The 20,271-nt window shown below is 47.5% G+C and overlaps 1 protein-coding gene across 1 annotated transcript in view; it reads right to left on the bottom strand.

Moving 5' to 3' along the window:
* Positions 1-13,793, bottom strand: part of LOC147736873 (uncharacterized) — a 46,796-nt gene extending 33,003 nt beyond the window's left edge. The window contains exons 1-2 of the mRNA XM_086953550.1: positions 13,759-13,793; positions 912-2,875 (exon numbers count right to left, since the gene is read on the bottom strand). Of these exons, the coding sequence (XP_086809676.1) occupies positions 912-2,844 (1,933 nt within the window). The 5' untranslated portion in view covers positions 2,845-2,875; positions 13,759-13,793. The remainder of the gene's footprint in view (positions 1-911; positions 2,876-13,758) is intronic.
* Positions 13,794-20,271: the final 6,478 nt, after the last annotated feature.

The following is a 20,271-nucleotide window of genomic DNA, read 5'->3' on the forward strand; positions in this document are numbered from 1 at the left end:
TGGTTAAAGTATCTTTATAAGTGCTTTGTTGATTTAGGTCGCCCTGAACTCTTTTTATCCCCTGAATCGATCACTAAACAGGATGTTATAACGGTCAAGAAAGCTTTTATCGATTTTAGATTCCAAGATAGGGAATCACGTGAGCTAAAAAAAGAAAGTGTTCGTAATCATGTATTAGTAAAAAGCACCTTGCTCATGGTACCCTATTTATCCTGGCAATTGCCCAGTTATGACCGTTTTTTACTGATCAGGTTCAGGTTTAATCGGTTTCATTTTTTGCTGGCTGTACCAAGGGGATCTCATCGTGGACAAGTGTTGCCGGCTTGCGGCTGCGACGATATGTCTCCGCAAGACCTGGCACACTTTCTTTTTTTTTGTCCCTTTTATACTGTACCGAGGAATCTATATTTAAAACCCTGTCTGAAAAAACTAAATTTTACACAATATCGTCCTGCACTGCACTTTCTACAGCTACTAAGTTGTGAATATACCCTGTATATATGTAGTTTTTTAAAATTGGCAGTAAAATTCAGAAATAGTATGGAAGGATAAAAATAATATATGAATTGCTATTACCTCTTTTTTATAATGGACTTCGCAAAATACTTTGAATGCTTGTTGTATATTTGTCTTCTCCTTGCTTATATTACAACTGTATTTTATTCTTATGTATAAATGTGTTCTTTTTAAATGTAGTGTAAATGCTTTTATGGTTGTCAATTCGCACAACCGAATAAAGTTTATTGACTTGACTTGACTTGACTCGTACTCTGGGGGTCGGTATCTCTCAGGTGGTTCCACCCAAACCATATTAATCCCCTCGGAGACTTACTAAAACCTGCCCATATGCATTCTAAAGAGGTTACATGTGTTAGTGCACTCCATGTGTCCATTTATAGCGAAACACATACCTGGGGTGGCTTTGGACGGCAATAAATCTGACTGTGTTGGTCCTGTCTCCATTGAGTCTGAGGGGGCATCTTCATCTGCAGTAAGTGTGTCCAGTTCTAGGCATGATGGAGGCACAGGCTGACCCCGCTCTTCAGGACAGAGCAGTTCTGCCTTGCAGTTCTGATGTTGATGCTGTGATTCAGGGTGCAGTGGTTCGAGTATGTAGTTCTGATCTGAGCCCTGTGCATCAGTACAGGCTGGTTCTAGCTTGCAGTTCTGATTTGAATCCTGCTCCTCTGGGTGTAGTGGTTCCACCGTGTTTTTCTGATCTGTTTTTTGTGCTTCAGGAAGCGCCGATTCTCTCTCTCGATCCAGTGCAGCAGTGTGCAGTGGTTCCACCGTGTTGGTCTGATCTGAACCCGGTGCATCTGCACAGGTCTGTTCTAGCTTGTGTTTCTGATCTGGTTCCTGTGCTTCAGGGCGCATGGATTCTAGCTCGTAGTTCACGTTTGGATCCTGCGTATAAGGAAGTTCCTGCTCAAAGCATAGGTGTTCCTGTAGGCACTGGGTTTGTTGTGACCCCAACTCATCAAAGGACAACAGCCCAGACTCTAAGTGTTCGTCTGATGACATCCCATCAGGTGACACGGGTTGTAGGCTGCGGTTCTCCTGGGGATCTTGGCAATCAGAACACATCAATTCTTCCTTCAAGGGATCATCGGGACTGTTCCCATTTGGGAGCGCAGGTTGTATACAGTGATTTTGCTGTGGCTCGTGTCCATCAGGAAATACTGGGTGTGGGCAGAGGTTCTGTTGCTGGTCCCAGCAATTAGTAGACAATGGGGATGGTTCTTGCTTCAGGGGCCCATCTGGTTTTCTCTCTTCTGGGAACGCTGACTGTACGCTCTGGTCTTGCTCTGATGCCGGGCCAAGAACAAATTCTGAGGGAAGATACAGGTTTGCCTCCAATGATCTGCCTGGAGGATCTGTCTGAGGGCACCGGGATAGAGGACAATCCTGCTGTACTCCATTTCCATCTGGAAACCCAGGTTGCATGCACTGGTCTCGCTGCGACTCGTGTACATCTGGAAACCCACGTTGCATGCACTGGTCTCTCTGCGACTCGTGTACATCTGGAAACCCAGGATGCATGCACTGTTCCTGCTGCGACTCGTGTACATCTGGAAACCCTGGCTGCATGCACTGGTCCTGCTGTGACTCGTGTACATCTGGAAACCCTGGCTGCATGCACTGATCCTGCTGTGACTCGTGTACATCTTGAAACCTAGGCTGCATGTGCTGGTGTTGCTTCGACTCGTGTACATCTGAAAAACCAGGCTGCATGCGTTGATCTAGCTTCGACTCATGTACATCTGGAAACCCAGGTTGCAAGCACTGGTCCTCCCGTGGGTCACGTCGATCTGGAAACACTGGCTGTAGACAAAGGTTTGGCTCATATGGACGCACTTTAACATCAGACGGAGAAGAGAGCGTACAGTCCTGCTTTGGTGCATGCCCATCAGAAAACACTGTCTGAAGACACAAGCTCGGTTCCCCTGACCTGTCCAGTTGAGGTGTCACAGGAGACCGGCTAACAGTACAATCTCTAATGCTCGCTGGACAGACCTTCTCCAAAGACACCGTACCATTATCTAGGTAACATTGATCCTTTTCTATCCAGATATTCTTAATCAGCCCAGCGACTCTAGAAGGTACGTCTTCCACAGTATTCATCAAGTTATCCAGTTTGGCTTCCAACTCCTCCAGCATGGATAGAAGGATAATGTGGGACAGGTTCTCTGACAGCAGTTCCAGGGCCTGGTCCCTCTGAGCATCATTTTGAGATCCTGAAGTTGAGACGTCATGGAGAGGTAAAGATGGGACTGTGGCTCTTACGGATTCACGTGAACATTGCGCTGTCACTTTCTTTCCTGGAGCCCGTCTTCTGCCCATTCTGGTAAATTGACGTTCAAGTCTCAAGTGTCTGCAGAGGAGAGGAAAAGAGAAAAGACAACACCTTATAACAGGACAACTAGGCCAAAATACTCCTTCCTGACTCACCAACCCCAGTGTGATCAGAGGAAATTGCGAATTTCTAAAACCCAGAAAAAATTCAATCATTGAAATTTAACAATATCCATAACAACTATCCATAAAAATAAAAATGTAAATAATCATTTGTTCAAAATCGTAAATTTACGAAAGTTCTTCATCGATTGCTTTGAAATTTTGACACAACGTTGGATTCGAATATGCGCGGGTCGAACACGCGCGTGTTTTTAATCGAAAGCCCTAACAGACACATAAAATTGTCAATGTTCGTTTGTTCAAAATCTTAAATCTCTGAAACTTCTTCACCGAATGCTTAGAAATTTTGACACAACATTGGATTCGATTAAGCACGTGTTTATATATACACAACGTTGGATTTGAATACGCACGTCTCCAATACGCATGTGTTTTTAATTGAAAGGCCGAACAGACCCTATCTATTGGGTTGCTGCACAACAACTCCAAGGGACGCATACAGACAATAGTCATAAAAACATATTGTATACCCACAAGCATTGTGAAATTAGGAGTTGGTTCACTTTGCAACATTAAGAAAGGACGCATAGACAATAGTCTACATATATTAGGATGGACAGTTGGTGTCAGGATGGCAGACCGGGAAGTGGGTGGAGGGAGTGGGAGGAGTTGGTTCACTTTGCAACATTAGCGCGTGTTTATATATACACCTTGTTGGATTCGAACACGCGCGGGTACAAGAAGCGTGTGTTTTTAATCGAAAGGCCGAACAGACCCTATCTATTTGCTTGCTGCGCAACAACTACAAGGGACGCATATAGACAATAGTCACAAAAACATATTGTATACCCACAAGCACTGTGAAATTAAACATATCAGAAACGTGCGCTTACTCTTTTCTTTCTCTTCCATTTAACCAGACTGAGCCACAGCAACGCGTGGCAGGGTACAGCTAGTAGTACATATATTAAGAAAGGCACTGATTTGAAATGCATTTCCAACACTATGTGTGTTCCTTGGTCTGCTCAAATTGCACACTTTTATGAAAAAAATTGAACAGCCTTGCAGCAATGAAAGGTTTATAATTCCCCAGCAGCCAAGACTGCTCTATCATTCTCACTTGCACTGTACAGCTCTCTTTTGCAATATTCAGTTCAGTGACGGAAGCACGCGCCAACATACCAAACCTCTACAGGATCTACAAAATGCTTATTATGTCATTGCATATATAGAGAGCATGTTCAACCTGGGGTTTCTTTGAGCGGAATCAGAAATACGCAAGAGGAGACAACCAATCAGACCAGGGAAGAAAGTGGTATGAGTAGGCTTGTGGGCTGTTAGATTTCTGGCAAAACACTTGAAGTAAGATTCAAATGGATTTAGCCGGGAGAGAGCCCTGTATGGAAGGAGCTTGTACCACAAAGCTGCGTCCACCTGATCTGATCTTCTGTAATTTCGGAATAGCAAGTAAATTCAAGTGAGATCGTAAGTGTTTTGCGGGTGTATCTTGCAATGAAGTGAGGGGCTAGACCTCTCAACCCTTTAGGGCTGAGGCAGAGGGTCTAAGACTGGATTTGTTATTTCAATATAGGTGTGGCTCGTGCCCACCTCTGAAGATGATGTAGTAAACAAGCAGCGTCGCTGTGAATTACTTGCAGTCTATGAATGGTGATACTGGGCATTCTTCCATATACTCTGTTGGCATAATGCGATCTGGACAGGACTGCGGCCACCACTATTGCTTTTCTGTTCTAAAGTGGGAGGAGTGGGGTTAGTTTCTGAAGCAGTTTCAGCATCAATCTGCATTTACATCCTACTGCTCCAGCCTGCTGGTTCTTGCTAAGATTACTATTGATTATCACTCAGATGCTTTTAGCTGTGGGTTTAGGCTCCGGTAACAATCTCATTTTTGTTGGAGAGTAAAGTTGTTTCCAAACGTTGGTCTTATTCTTTAGAATTTCAAACTCGGTTTTGTCCACATACGGTTTTAGCTGATTCATCCTCATCAAGTAATCATTAAATTGCATCATATTTTGAGACTTGAGTTGTGAGGCTGACATTCCATTGATAAGAATTATCTGAGAGCCGGTGTAGTTATAAAGCCTGGAACCGCTTGAAGACAGTTCTCTGGCCAATAGTTTTTGCTGGTGAAGGGAGCAGAGGTATTGCCCTATAATTCCTGGTTATATCCGGGACTTCTCCCTGCTCTTTCAGTATCGTGAGCTCTACAGCATTTTGAAACGTGTTTGGAGCGATCGCTTGAGCTGCTGAATTGATGAAAACGCTCTGCAGGGGATTGCTCAAGACCTGGCTTTTAGATGGAGACACAGCACCCGCAGCGCCCAGATACCCTTGGGGTGTGCCTTATAAATGCTGATTGATTGATTGATGAGGTCAGAGATTCCATGACTGCTGGAGGGCAAGGGTCAGTTGGTGACCCGGATTTGACCTTGATCATAAATTCATGAAGCTTGTTTATTTCTTCAAACGAGGATAAGGTGGTAGAGTTCTTTCAGACTTGACTTCAGAAAAAAAGCCTTACATGAGAAAGTAAGAGATAAGGAGGAAAATAGGAAATGTAGGAAGCTGTACAATGAAGCTAGAAAAACTGGCGCAATGAAATGAAAGAGAAGACTTGGGAGGACCTTAAACAAGCTTCAACAAGTAAAGACAGCTCCCTATTTTGGCAGGGCGTGAACGCACTTTTTTTACTAACAAGCCCGATGCGCCTTCCATTGAGGTAGCAATTGAGGAAAAAACTTGGGTGGACTTCTTTTCAAATGTTTACTCCCTACTGAATGCCACAGAGAGGGAAACAGACTGCAGGCAAGAGCTCGGGGAGGGGTGGGGGGGTGGGGGGGGTTATGGACCAGGGTTTTCTGCCTTTTGACTTTCATATCATGCTGGAAGATGTAACCATGGCCACAAATGCAAGCAAGAGTGGCACGGCCCCAGGCCTGGATGGGGTACCAATTCATTTATTTAAGTCAATTCCGCAGCTGTGGTCCCCAATATTAACACCGGTTTTACGAGCATGCTGTGCAAAAGGATTTATAGATACATGGTGCGAATGGATCATTGTCCAAATTTTTATGAAGGGGGATCGGGAAAATCGCGCCTGCTAACGCCCGATATCCTTATTAGAGTCCCTTATGAAGTTAGCAGGAAGGATTGTTTTAGATCGGTTGCAAACACGGGCAGAAGAAAAACAATATTTTAAGTAATGTACAGTATGGTTTTAAATCTGGTTTAGGAATCAACTAATTGGAAAGTACACTCAGGCTAAATCAGGGACAGTTTATTTGGCATTCGTCGACCTTACAGCCGCATTTGACTGCATTATACACAGCGAACTGTGGGGCGTTCTTAGTGATCTCAAGGTCGACCCAATACTAAACCAGTTTCTAAGACATACTCTGGTGCCACAGCTAAAGTTCGTTATGGACTTAAGGGAGAGTGTACCGCTCTGTTCAAAGTGGAGAGGGGAGTGAGGCAAGGATGCGTTTTGGCACCACTCCTGTTCACTCTCTATACCAAAGCATTGGAACAGGAGTAGGTGTCAAACGCTAGGGACCCGCCATATGTAAATAAGCGTCCGATAGTCTCCCTTCTCTACACTGATGATGCGTTACTTATGGCGCGTACCCAGATTGGTTTACAAAGGGCTCTTACTTTTTATACTAGTTTTATGGACAACCTGGGTTTGAAAATGAATGCAAAGAAAAGCTTTATAATGACTTGTGGGAGGGGGAAACAAAAGTGTCGAAGCTTTCAAGGTTCAGGGAGCAGGGTGGAACCTATTAACTCTTTTACAATTCTCTGGTGTAATGTGTGTGAAGAGATTAAGACATCTTTTTCCTTTCCAACTCTCCATCTGAGTTGTGTAATGCGCCAAGATACTCCTTGGAGTGGAAGTAGCGCGGTAGAAATGTCCATTACATTACATTACATATCATGGTGTCCTATTTAACCATACTGGGTCTTGGGCTCAAGTGATCAAGAATAGGAGCCTTTGGTTTATGAAGTCTACTGTGGCCTTAATTAATTTTATGAAAAACTGGGCAAAAGGCCACCCGAAATTCTCCTGATAATCTACCAGGATAAATGCGTGAGCATAGCAACCTTTGGGACAGGTATATGGGGATTTCACGATTGTGCACCAATCCAACATGTCGAAAACGCCTTAAGATTTCTCACCAGCACCCCATTTTTAACTGCCACAGAGAGGTAGGAGTATCATTCATCTCAGACTTAATGAAGGTACAACCTGTGCTGCTCTGGCATAGAATTTGGACCTCCACCAGCACAGATCTAAAAAAGGAAATCCTGACCGACGCAATGAAATTAGACCATGCCAGCAAGATTACTTGGCTAAAATACTTAAAAAACTTTATGCAGGATATTGGGCGTACGGAATACTTTTCCCTACTTGAAGCAATGAATTCCATACATCGGAAGGAATTCAAAAAAGCTTGTATGACTTTCCTGGAAGAGAACAGGCTAGCTCTGGAAACGAATAAATGTATGGTGGTTCAGCACCAAATAATTACTATAAGGTATAACATCCATCCGTATCTATTGTGTTGTATAGGGGGATACGATGGATACGTGTTAACATGTTTTAGAGTTGGGACCTTGCATCGTTTGATTAGTCACCCAGACATGAACAATTGGTCAAGGGAATAATGCCCGTGCCCCTGCAATAATATCTCTCCATAAACAACTATCCATGTAATCCTATTCTGTACATAAATGAACGACATAGATGGATTATACCTCTATTAAAACAGGGGGGATGGAGACAATGCCGTCCAGCTCTTTTGTATTTACAGATGTTGGAAAACTATTATTGCATTGGAATGATGGTGGGTTTCCTAAAAAGCATACTGAGAGCAAGGAACATTTTAAATGTTTAGAGGTTTGACAGAAAATATATGGGATGTGTTATTTTTATGTTGACGAACTAGAAATAGAGACAGTAAATGAACTGTTTTATGAACTTGTACATATTTATGTTTACCCTTATATTTTTAGAAGTGAGATGAGATGTTTTTAATTGACTGCTTTTATGATTTTAAAATCGAATAAAGCTTGTTTTGATTTGATTTGACTTCAGAATTACTGCTGCTGTATTTGTTTATACTATATTTGAAGAATTTTTTTGTTAAGTATGTAGTTTGTCACAGAATGCCCCGATAGGAGTCAGGGAAGTTCTCATTTCATCTGGGGGCGACAAATCATTTAGGATATAACAAATAATTTTTATTATTTGCCTATTCAGAGGACTTTGCATGAGCGGTTTTGCCTTTATATTCTGCAAGCTCAATTTTAAATTTGATTTTTCGCTCTTCATCATCCCTTTCCCGCCAGTTTCGAAGCAATGCAGGTTTCGCCTTCTTTAACTCTACCTTGTACCAGAGCACCGGTCTGATGCGGTTTATAACTAGCCTGTCTGAGCCACAGAGTGGATTATTTTTCTTTGGAGAGAACGTCTTCAATTGATGGTAAGTGGGGCAGGGGTGGGATTGTGAGAGTGTTGATAACACTGGTTCTGTATTAATGTATCGCCATGTGTGTATGGTTTCATTTGCTGCTTGTGGATCAAGTTAGAAAAATCTACCGGAATACAACGCTGATCAAATACTGATTGGACCGTATGCAAGATGGGATGATTATATTGGATCGATTCAAATTATATGCCCAGATCAGATCTTAGGGACTTCATTTCATGTGATCTGAGCATGTCATTTGCTGGTGTAAACTCAACATCATTAACTCAGCAAATTCATTATCTTTAGGGGCCGAGTTGTCGTCATCAATTCCAAACTTGAGAAAGGAAAGCAGATCTACCCCTTCAGTTTGAGTAATTTGTTTCAGAGATGTGTGGATCCACTGGTGAATAATTGCTGCTATCTCACTCCTTCCTCTGAGCTTGTTCTCTTTTGGTTATCTTCGGGTTTGGCTTCTGGAGATGTGGAGTAGATTCCTCGGACAACCAGGTTTCAGTTAAGAACAGGATATCCGGCTTAGGAGATTCTAATATTTTGAGTATTTCCACCATATCTTTGCCTAGGGAGGGTGGGTTTAGTAAAGCCGCTTTTAACGACTCCTCAATCTGAGGATGTAGAAGAGTCTTATTGTTTGTTGGTCCGCAGTGAGTGCTGTTGAGTGCCCGATTACCCTATATGTGTGGCTGGCATACACAACATTTACTTCTAAAGTCGAGGCAAGCATGGGGGGGGGGATACTAAAATCTGTGTACATTAAAGACTATAGATCCTATGCTGATTATGAGAAATATTGAGTATACTACGTGTTTCCTGGTCCCAGCGAATGTGGACAGGGGTGCCTGGGAGCAGACAGGCTTGTCTTTGGCAACATTTTTGCAGCACACACACAAAGAAACTGCTCTTTAAAAACTCCATTCAACTGTATACTCACAGATGTGACACAAACTCCAAATCTCACTTGTACAGCCTCACACCTCATTTATAAATGGATTAATGTAACAAACCAGATATCTCTTAACCACATCTTCAATGCTGCACAATTACACAGGCATTGTGCTCTGCCGTGCACACACACGTGAAACACAATTCAACCCCCAGGCACAAAGACCCACACACTGGAAATAAGTAATCAGACGGATCAGTCGCTTACACACTCATATATAAAATGTATCCACCCGAGAGGCCCAATCATAAACAAGCACATACACACCGTCTCGCACACACAAATCACTTCCATACATTCTGTATTGAAAGGTTAGACTTCGTCCAAGCCATTCACGAGCATCACCTACTCCCAGAGACCTACACACAGGGTGGGCACAGGGTGGGCACAGATCTGCACAATCACATGTAACACCTCAAATAATCACGGGTCACTCTTCACACAGAGTCTGAGGCAACACTGCATCTGGAATGATGTTGAGGGAGTTGGAAGGTGTCAGTATCTGAGGAGGAAGCGATCTGTGGATGGAGCATTCTGTAAGAAATAAATTCCTCCTTTCTATCACTACCATGGACACGCGATACTTCATATATTAGCGACGCGCGGAAATATGGAAAAATGTACAAGGCTTCAATATCGCATTGTGAGAGTACTGAGGGTCTGTTAATTTTATGTTAAAAAAGCAATTGAAGTAGGTGATAACACGGAGAAACATTGTCACTTCTTCAAACACTCCACACATTGCATGTGCGCTGCACTTCACAGCACAAAAACAACCTGCCCTGCACTTCACAGCACAAACACCACAACCTGTGGAGTGTAGAAGGATTACTCTATGTATAGGATTTTATACTGGAATGGTGTGTTTCCAGTACTAATCCTATGCTAGACAGCACACACTCCTCTGCCCTATGGTGTAAAGGTTTTGTATGGCACAAGGTAGACTGTGTACTTGTGCCGGGGCAGTGTGCAGCAGCGTGCTGTATTTCATAAATCTGGCTCAGCACTGCTTTATCTCCCTCGCACATCACAGCGCTGCACCTAACTGCTGCACTGAGTTGCACTAAAAATAATGTATCTGCTCCTTACTGTGCATGTGTGGTCTGCCCAGCCTCAACCCTCACATTCTCTTGGGCACGCTTGGTCTGCCCAGCCTCAACCCTAACATTCTCTTGTGTATGCTGGTGTGCCCAGCCTCAACCCTCACATTCTCTTGTGCATGCTTAGTGTGCCCAGCCTCAAACCTCACATTCTCTTGTGCATGCTTAGTGTGCCCAGCCTCAAACCTCACATTCTCTTGTGCAAGCTTGGTCTTCCCAGCCTTAACCCTCACATTCTCTTGTGCATGCATGATCTGCCCAGCCTCAACACTCTCATCAACCTTTTGTGCATGCTTGGTGTGCCCAGCCTCAACCCTCACATTCTCTTGTGCATGCGTGGTCTGCCCAGACTGAACCCGCACATGCTCTTGTGCATGCTTGGTCTGCCCAGCCTTAACCCTCACAAATCTTGTGCATGCATGGTCTGCCCATCCTCAACCCTCACATTCTCTTATGCATGCTTGTTTTGCCCAGCCTTAACCCTCACACTCTTGTGCATGCTTGGCATGACCAGCCTTAAACCTCACATTGTCTTGTGCATGCTTGGTCTGCTCAGCCTTAACCCTCACATTCTCCGGCAGCTGCTGGCAATTATAGTGAAATGAGAGTGTTTCATCCCTCTCTCCTTATTTGACATCACCATCCCGCTTAACCTATCTCTACTTCTCTATGTATACCCCCACCCTCTCTTTTATCTCTGATCTCTTTTCCTCAGCTTCGTCTACCTCACCTCTCATCAAATATACCTCACTCGGCTCCACCTTTCTATACCTCTCTCTCATGCCCTTGTCTCTCTTTCAGTCTCTGTACCTACATCTATATCTAATTGCTCTCAATTCCTGCTCTCTAACTCAACTCTCTCCCTTATCCCTATCTCTGTTCCGCACTTATTTTGTTTCTCTATTGCATCCCTTTTTCTCCCTTGATTCCATTTCACCTCTCACACTAAATCATCTCTAGATTAACCTCACCTTCTCTCTTAGCCTCTCTCTACTTCTCTATGTTCCTCTATCAATCCCTGATCTGTTTAACTCAGCCTGCTCTACCTCAACTCTCATCCAATATACCTCACTCAGCTTCTTCTTTCTCTACCTCTGTCTCATGCCCTTGCCTCGCTCTCTTTCTATACCTCTCTCTCATGCCCTTGTCTCTCTTTCAGTCTCTGTACTTACATCTAGATCTAATCGCTCTCGATTCCCGCTCTCTTACTCAACTCTCTACCTCATCCCTATTTCTGTACCGCACTTATGTTGTTTCTCAATTACATCCTTGTTTCTCCCTTGATTCCATTTCACCTCTCACACAAACTCATCTCTAGCTTTACCTCACCTCCATCCTCTCTTCATGTCTACTACCTTACCTCTACTTCTCTCCCTGCCCTTTCCATGCCTCCCCATTCTCCTCTATCTCCTCTCTCTCTGCCACACCACCCTCGCTCACTACATACATTTTAACATTTACATAATTCTTAGTTCACTGACTACTCTCGCCACCTCTCTTTCTCACCCTCTACCTCTGTTCCCTTTCCTCCACCTCTCTAAATATTTACTACTACTACTACTTCTGGCTACCTCTATCCCTCTACCTCGACCATGAACTTTTCTCTCTTTAAATATGTAAAGTTTTCTCTGCCCATCCTCAACCCTCTCTGTCCCTTGCTCGCTCTTTCATGCAAACACATATTTCTCTCTCTGGACCTCCTTCTCCACTTCACCTCACCCCCTCCACCTCAACTATCTCTCTCAAACTTTATCTGTACGGATCGCTCTACCTAAATGTCTCTTCCTCTTTAATTTTCCCACAACTCGATATCTCCATATTAACATCACCTCTCTTTCTCTAGTTCATATATGTTTTCAAATTCCTCTTTCTACACTTCACCCCTCTCCGCTCTTGTTACCTGAAATGTTGGGCTCTACCTCTTTTCATTTTGCTCTCTCTATCGTGCATCGTCCACTTCTTGCTGCTTTTGTCTCTCTCTCTTCACCTCCCCCTTGGAATACTGTCCTCTTCTGCCTCTCTACATTACCTTCTCCCTACCTCACTCTAAACTCTACCTATGTCTCTACCTCTCTTTCACATCTTCCTCTATCTACCACTCTTCATCTTTCCATCCGTGTACCTCACATTTTTCTGTATACTTTTCCTCTCTCCACCTCACATATCCTTCTACATCATTTCTGTCTCTCCCTTCCACCTCTACTTCATGTCTTCATGATTTCCTATGAACAGTGCAGTCTCCACAGCCTCGCACCGGCTGAAAAGAAGTTCGAAATTAGAACAAAAAGATGCTGCGATCTGAGCAAGAATCATGTGGAGGCCACAAGAGGGGAGGAGGCCACCAGAGGGGAGGAGGCCACGAGAGGGGGGCGGGGGGGGCACGAGAGGGGGGGGGGGCACGAGAGGGGGGGGGAGGCCACGAGAGGGGGGGGGAGGCCACAAGAGGGGAGGGAGGCCACAAGAGGGGGGGGGGGAGGCCACAAGAGGGGAGGAGGCCACAAGAGGGGGGGGAGGCGGCCACAAGAGGGGAGGAGGCCACAAGAGGGGGGGGGAGGCCACAAGAAGGGGGGGGAGGCCACAAGAAGGGGGGGGGGCCACAAGAAGGGGGGGGGGAGTCCACAAGAAGGGGGGGGAGTCCACAAGAAGGGGGGGGAGTCCACAAGAGGGTGGGGGAGTCCACAAGAGGGGGGGGGAGGCCACAAGAGGGGGGGGAGGCCACAAGAGGGGGGGGGAGGCCACAAGAGGGGGGGAGGCCACCAGAGGGGAGGAGGCCACCAGAGGGGAGGAAGCCACCAAAGGGGGGGGGAGGCCACGAGAGGGGAGGAGGCCTCCGATTATGAACTAAAGACTCACATTCAGGACAGACTTCTTCTGCCTTAAAAGGTCTTACATCAGAGAGCACAATATCAAGATCACCCCCCTACCTCCTTACCCCCCTCCTCCTCTTCTGACCCCCCTCCTCTGCCCCAGGCCCCCCTCCTCTACCCCAGGCCCCCCTCCCCCTCCTCTAACCCAGCCCACCCCTCTGCCCCAGTCCCCCCTCCCACTCCTCCTCTTTTGCCCCCCCCTCCACCCCCCTCCTCTGCCCCAGCCCCCCTCCCATGCCCCAGTCGCCCCTCCCCCCTCTGCCCCCGGGCCCCCCTCCTCCTCTGACCCCCTCCTCTGCCCCCACTCCTTCCCCATCCTCTGCCCCAGGGCCTCCTTCCCTTCCCCCTTCCACCTCTCCCTCCTTTGCCCCAGCCCCTCCTACTCCATCCTCCCCCCTCTGGGTCCTTCTCAGACTCACCCTCTGTCCTTTCTCGATGCTTCCTTCTCACTCAATTGTATCAAATCACTTCCGGGTCAGCGCCAGCAGCAGACCGAGCCTCTCCCTGGCCTTTGTAGGTAATAAAGTCCGGGTCAGCGGCGGCAACGACAGCACAAGCAGCGGAGGCTGCGAAGCTCTCCTCTTCCTGTGAGGGTGAATAGTCTCCGGGTCAGCGGTGGCAGAGTCAGCAGCAGCAGTGAGTCCTGCCAGGCCCAGCCTCCACTGACCCCAAAGCAGAGGTTTATAAATGTATCTTTGAATTAAATGTTTAAAAATTTCACCCTAGACAAGAAAAAGAGCAAGAGAAACCAAAGAGCGTCAGTTCATTTATAAATGTAAATATGAAAGAGAAACTAAAGAGCGTCAGTTCATTTATAAATGTAAATATGAAAGAGAAACTAAAGAGCATCAGTTCATTTATAAATGTAAATATGAAAGAGAAACTAAAGAGTGACAGTTCATTTATAAATGTAAATATGAGGAGTGACAGCCACAGTTGTAAGAAAGGATCCAACTTTACATCCCACTTAATAAACCTGTCAGTTTCCAAGTCAGCCATAGTATTGAGTATCGGGTGTGGCGCAGAGGCAAGAGCAGCTGACTCCAGAGCACAGGGCTCCAGGGATAGGTATGGTGCAGCGGCCAGAGCAGCTGACTTCGGCGCACAGGGCTCCGGGGACAGGTGTGGCGAAGCGGACAGAGCAGCTGACTCCGGAGCACAGGGCTCCGGAGACAGGTGTGGCGCAGCGGCCAGAGCAGCTGACTCCAGAGCACAGGGCTCCAGGGACAGGTGTGGCGCAGCGGCCAGAGCAGCTGACTTCGGCGCACAGGGCTCCGGAGACAGGTGTGGCACAGCGGCCAGAGCAGCTGACTCCAGAGCACAGGGCTCCTGGGATAGGTGTGGCGCAGCGGCCAGAGCAGCTGACTTTGGCGCACAGGGCTCCGGGGACAGGTGTGGCGCAGCGTCCAGAGCAGCTGACTCCGGAGCACAGGGCTCCGGAGACAGGTGTGGCGCAGCGGCCATAGCAGCTGACTCCAGAGCACAGGGCTCCAGGGATAGGTGTGGCGCAGCGGCCAGAGCAGCTGACTTCAGCGCACAGGGCTCCGGGGACAGGTGTGGCACAGAGGCCAGAGCAGCTGACTCCAGAGCACAGGGCTCCAGGGATAGGTGTGGTGCAGCGGCCAGAGCAGCTGACTCCGGAGCACAGGGCTCCGGGGACTGGTGTGGTGCAGCGGCCGGAGCAGCTGACTCCGGAGCACAGGGCTCTGGGGACAGGTGTGGTGGAGCGGCCAGAGCAGCTGACTCTGAAGCACAGGGCTCCAGGGATAGGTGTGGCGCAGCGCCCAGAGCAGCTGACTTCGGCGCACAGGGCTCCGGGGACAGGTGTGGCGCAGCGGCCAGAGCAGCTGACTCCGGCGCACAGGGCTCACTGCTCAGCCCCAGCATTCGCCGCAGCTCAGCATCATGTGACTCTGGGCAACAGCTCACTTAATCTCCCCAATGGCCCCAGCGCCTGGATACCCTTAGGGGCGATAAGTTACACTTTACAAATCCGCAATTTAGCGACATGCTTGAGTAAAGGAGGAGTTTGCCGAATTCAATCACTTTTAGGTGCTTTTATTTAATCTTGAGGGAAACAGCTTCTGTATTTATTGTTACTGGTTTTTCTTTTCCTAGGCTGTTGTACGTTATAGGGAGTTGGTGCTGATGGCTTCTTCCACTTATCTTCAAGGGATAAGAGAGTCTGCCTTTCTGTATTTAGACTAGGTGAAAGCTGTTCTTTGTTGAGTCTGTTTTTCACTTTCGTTTTGAATTTAGGTGCAAGAGTTTTCATGATGTTCCACCTGGGAGGAGGCATTTTCAAGTATCAGCCGTGCCAAGTGCCACGCATCAGGGGCTAGTGTAACACATTGTAGTGCATCTCACCACATTCCTGCACTAAAGTACATTTTCATACCTTTTTAGGTCGAGCCTGCGTAGGCTGCGCAGTCTCGCTGGCGAGATCTAATGAATTAGAGGGGCTTTGAGTATCAGGCTTTAAGCCCCGACTCTCTTTCCCATTGGCTGGCGTCACCGTTTATGCTAAACGGTGGCCAGCCATTGGGAAAGAGCACTTTCTTACATAGACTTTTCTGTTTTTCAGACGGCCCACTTGGACGGGCTCATCCGCTTTCCGGCTGAAGTAAAAGCTTTCTTATCTTTATGGGGCCATGTGTTTGGCCCCATAAAGATAAGAAAGCTGGAAAACAGAAAAGTCTGCGCACCCCTTGCCTGTAGCAGCCTCTGCTGATCCGAAGACGCTCCAGCTGGCTCACCGCCCCCGGCACACGGATGTGGGAGGTAGCCATGGGTACGTCATTGTTCGTCGACGGGGACGCATTGTAATGGGGTAAACTGCTTTTAGCGTGCACGTGCTCTCCATTTTAGAACGGGAATGCTACTCGTACAATACAATGAAAGGAGCACAACCAGTTTCAGGTGTGGCGGACCCTCTGATTTGTTTTGACTGTAATTCTTCATTACCCGTGCGATCTGAAAGCATAAGGACGCCCACCTGCTGAAGTCATTCCCAGTAGTTGTCAGTTGGTGGTTTGTGATTCGGGTGCCTCCGAGCGGTCGCCGGTGGTAGCACCAGCTCGGTGCTCTGCCTCTCCTGTCAGTGCCACGGTGTCCGGAAACCCCACAGGCTGTTTAGCAGAGCTAACCCCCGGCCCGGCTTGACCCTGGAGCGGCAGTGGCGGCTGGAAGAGCTGAGCAGGAACTCCTGGCAGCGGCTGCAGCACTCCAGGATGTTCTCCAAGATCACACCTATACTGCAGCACGCCGTGGAGGCGGTAAGCAACCGGGCAGAAGGGGAGTGCTTGCTACCGGTCCATGCAAGTCCGGGGATGTTCGGCCTAGTCGTGGAGTTGCGAAAGGAGGGAGGAATGGGGTCATTGAGAAGACAATAGTCTAGATATCCACTATCTTCATGAATGTACGGCAGGGGCAAGGCCTGGAAGCGCCACTGAGTAGACCCCAGTAGAAGGGTGATAAGAAGGGGAAGCCTGGTAGGTGAAGTCGAGGATGAGGCCTAGTATGAAAGGACATGAGCATTGTGAGGAAGTGGACACTTTCTAGGTGAGTAACTGAACTGCATCGCTTGACTGAAGAGTGGACATGTCCAAGTTCCCTACAGCCTTTGAATGCAGGGAGAAGAGGCCAAGCCATGTGAATCATGCAGCCTATGGCACAGGTATAGAAATGAACTATCTGCAACTCTTGACATAAGGAGAGGTTACAGGACACTCTGAAGCTTCTGACACAGCATGCACAAGCAAGTTCCTGCAGCCCGTGAAACACAGTAGTTTAGGGAAATGGATTAGCTTGCCATAAGCGGCGTAGTCAGTTACCCCCATCTTAAGAAAGGGTATCATGAGTGTTTTCACCTATGCCTGTGTGACGGGGTGTTGGGTGAACCCCGTAATGATCTGGACTGGTGGTCCGCCGCTCCCCTCTCACCTTGCACATTGTCCCCACAGCTGCCCGAGACAGAGTGGAGCGAGAAGAAAGACGAATACTGGACCCCTCCTGAAATGGGACCCGGCTCCTTTAATTGGAACGAGCCGGGTATGTCAGCCACGCCCCTTCTCTACGGAGCAACGTCAAAAAGCGGAAGCACTGTTTCCTCGGCGGACGGCGTTTCCCTCGAGGAGGACTGTTTGCGGACCGGAAGGATCAACGCGAGTGAGACCGGGAAGGAGGACGAGCTTCAGACGAGCCCTGCTGTGTTCGACAAGCCAGGAGGCCAACGTTCCGGTGCTTCGCCCTGCCACGGTCCCGAGGGAGGAACGTGGCTTGACAAGGTACGGGGCCGGGTAGCAGGGTGGGTTGGACGTAGTAACGTCCATACTGAATAGTTACCGCCTCGGAGTGTACCTTGTATCCCTTGTGCCCTTACCCTCACGAGCACTGAAAGCACTGCGCCACGTTAGAGGATTCACTTGCACTTGGTTTCCTTCACCCCCCTTCCTTAACAAGCTGTACATATTGGACGTCCCAGTAACCTTAGTCTTCTTGCCTGTCTTTTTGCTTTTGGGTGTCGGCGGACCTGTCGTGCAACGCCGGGCTGCAACGGGGAGAAGAACTGGTCCGAAGCCCTCCTACCATTGGTCTTCCGGAGTTACCGACGGATGTGTCCCAAACCCTACCTTTATTTTTCTGAACTCTTTGCAAGACTGATTTCCCATACCGGATTGATAGTTCTGTTATGCAGAAGAAGACTTACATTCCAATAAAACCTTCTTTAAAGTCCTTACTCAAAGCCCCAACGTTTGTCTTTACTCCTAACTCCGATATAATTGAAGGTCTGGAACAACAACAGGAACCCCCCCTGGGACAACTGGTGTCAGAAGTGGGATCAGAAACATCATCCATCTGCCAAAAAGAGATGGAAGCCCTCATAGACCATATCATTAAAGGCCAAGAGAAGCTCGAGTGGGCAGTACAGCAACAGATCCAATGTGCTCAAGCTGATAGGGAATTAATTAAGTCCACAGTATCGGCCCAACTCGAAGGCCTTAAAACAATGCCGCCTCCCACTCAAATCGTATCAGGGGAAGTGCGTCAGATTACCCCTCATCATAGCGGGGTGGCTCTACAAAAATACATACCAGGAGAGGATCCCGATGCTTTTTTACTCAATTTCGAGAGGGTGGCCCGGGCTATGGGATGGCCTGAAGAGAAGTGGCCGTTTTTCCTTGCTCCTCTTCTCACTGGGGAGGCCCAATCCGCTTATCAGGCCGCAAACCCCTTGGGGAGTACAACCTACTCGACCATTAAAGAAGTCATTCTTGACCATTTGGGTCTAGACCAGGAGGCCTACCGAGTAAAATTCCGTAAAGAGAGAGGAGCACCTGGAGAGAATCCAAAGACCCTTTTCTTTAGACTGAGAATGGCCGCCAACAAGTGGCTAAGACCGGAGACGTGTACGAAGGAAGAAATTCTAAACAAGATATACCTGGAACAGTTCATGGAGGCTCTGCCTTATGCCACACAAAGATGGTTACGTCAACATGCTGATCTGGACGTAAACCGAGCAATTGAAATGGCGTCACACTTTTCCAGAGCACAACCTCGGACTGTAGTTTGGGATACTGACAAAACAGAAAAAACTCAAAAACTGATGGTACCGTCAAAATCCGACAAGAAACCCCAAGTAAAGACCGAAGCATTTCGGTCCCGTCCTGCTGGCATGATCTCCCCCTTGAACAGAGGACCCCAGTGTTTCGAATATGGAGAGTGGGGCCACATCGCCAGAATGTGCCCGCGGAAAAAACCTACAGAAGAACCCATGGAAGTGGGCTATCTACCAAGGACCGTGATGTATTCAGCGGAGCTTGGTAGTGCCTTTTATGTGAGTATGAAGGTGAACGGTCTCATAGTGAAAGCTCTGTTAGACTCCGGATGCCGACAGTCGGTCGTCCAGGACCGGTTTGTTAAACCTGAACAAATCTCTACCCCAGCCACAGTGTATATACGTTGCGTCCATGGCGACGTGAAACCCTACCCGGTAGCTGAATTAACTTTGTACTTGCCCCAAAGAGATCCCTGTAAGGTCCGGGTGGGGGTGGTGGACTCTCTACCCGAGGACATGATACTTGGTACCGATAATCCTGAATTCCTTTCCCTTTTCAAGGAAACCTTAAACACGAATCAATCTCCAAAAAACGTTAGTCTCTCTCCCGACCCCTGGGTCGCGGACAAAAGTTTCCGCTTTGCACAGGCTGAAGACCGAACCTTATATAATGCATGGGAGTCTGCTCACGCGAATGAAGGGAACCCCAACCAGACATTCCCCAGGTTCTTGATAAAAAAAGAATTGCTGTATCGACAAGCCCAGAATGAGGGGGATCTACAGTTGCTAGTACCAACGTCCTTTAGAGAACAGGTGTTGTTCTTTGCCCATGCCCATCTAACAGCCGGTCACACAGGCAAGGAAAAAACTACAGATGTAATCCTCCGTCATTTCTTTTGGCCCGGCATTTATAAGGACGTACAGAATTACTGTGCAAAGTGTGAGATATGTCAAAGGAGGAACACGCAACGACCAACGGCCGCCCCCCTCCAGAGGATGCCTATCATAGGGACGCCGTTCGAAAGAGTGGGGATGGACCTTATCGGTCCTCTGCCGAAAACTCCCAGAGGCCATCTCTATGCTTTGGTTGTGGTCTATTACGCCACCAGGTTTGTGGAAGCATTTCCTCTACGTACCACCACAACGTCAGCCATTGCAGAGAAGTTTGTAGAACTGTTTTCCCGGGTCGGTTTTCCAAAAGAGGTACTCACAGACCAGGGGACCCCATTTACATCCAAGTTAATGAAGGAGGTGTGCCAGCTCTTGAAAGTTAAACACCTGAAAACCTCGGTATACCACCCCCAGACAGATGGCCTCGTAGAAAGATACAATCAGACACTCAAAGCAACCCTGAAAAAAATGCTGTCTGCAGAAG

Source organism: Lissotriton vulgaris, chromosome 1_2 (assembly GCF_964263255.1).
Source record: "Lissotriton vulgaris chromosome 1_2, aLisVul1.2, whole genome shotgun sequence".
NCBI lineage: Eukaryota > Metazoa > Chordata > Amphibia > Caudata > Salamandridae > Lissotriton > Lissotriton vulgaris.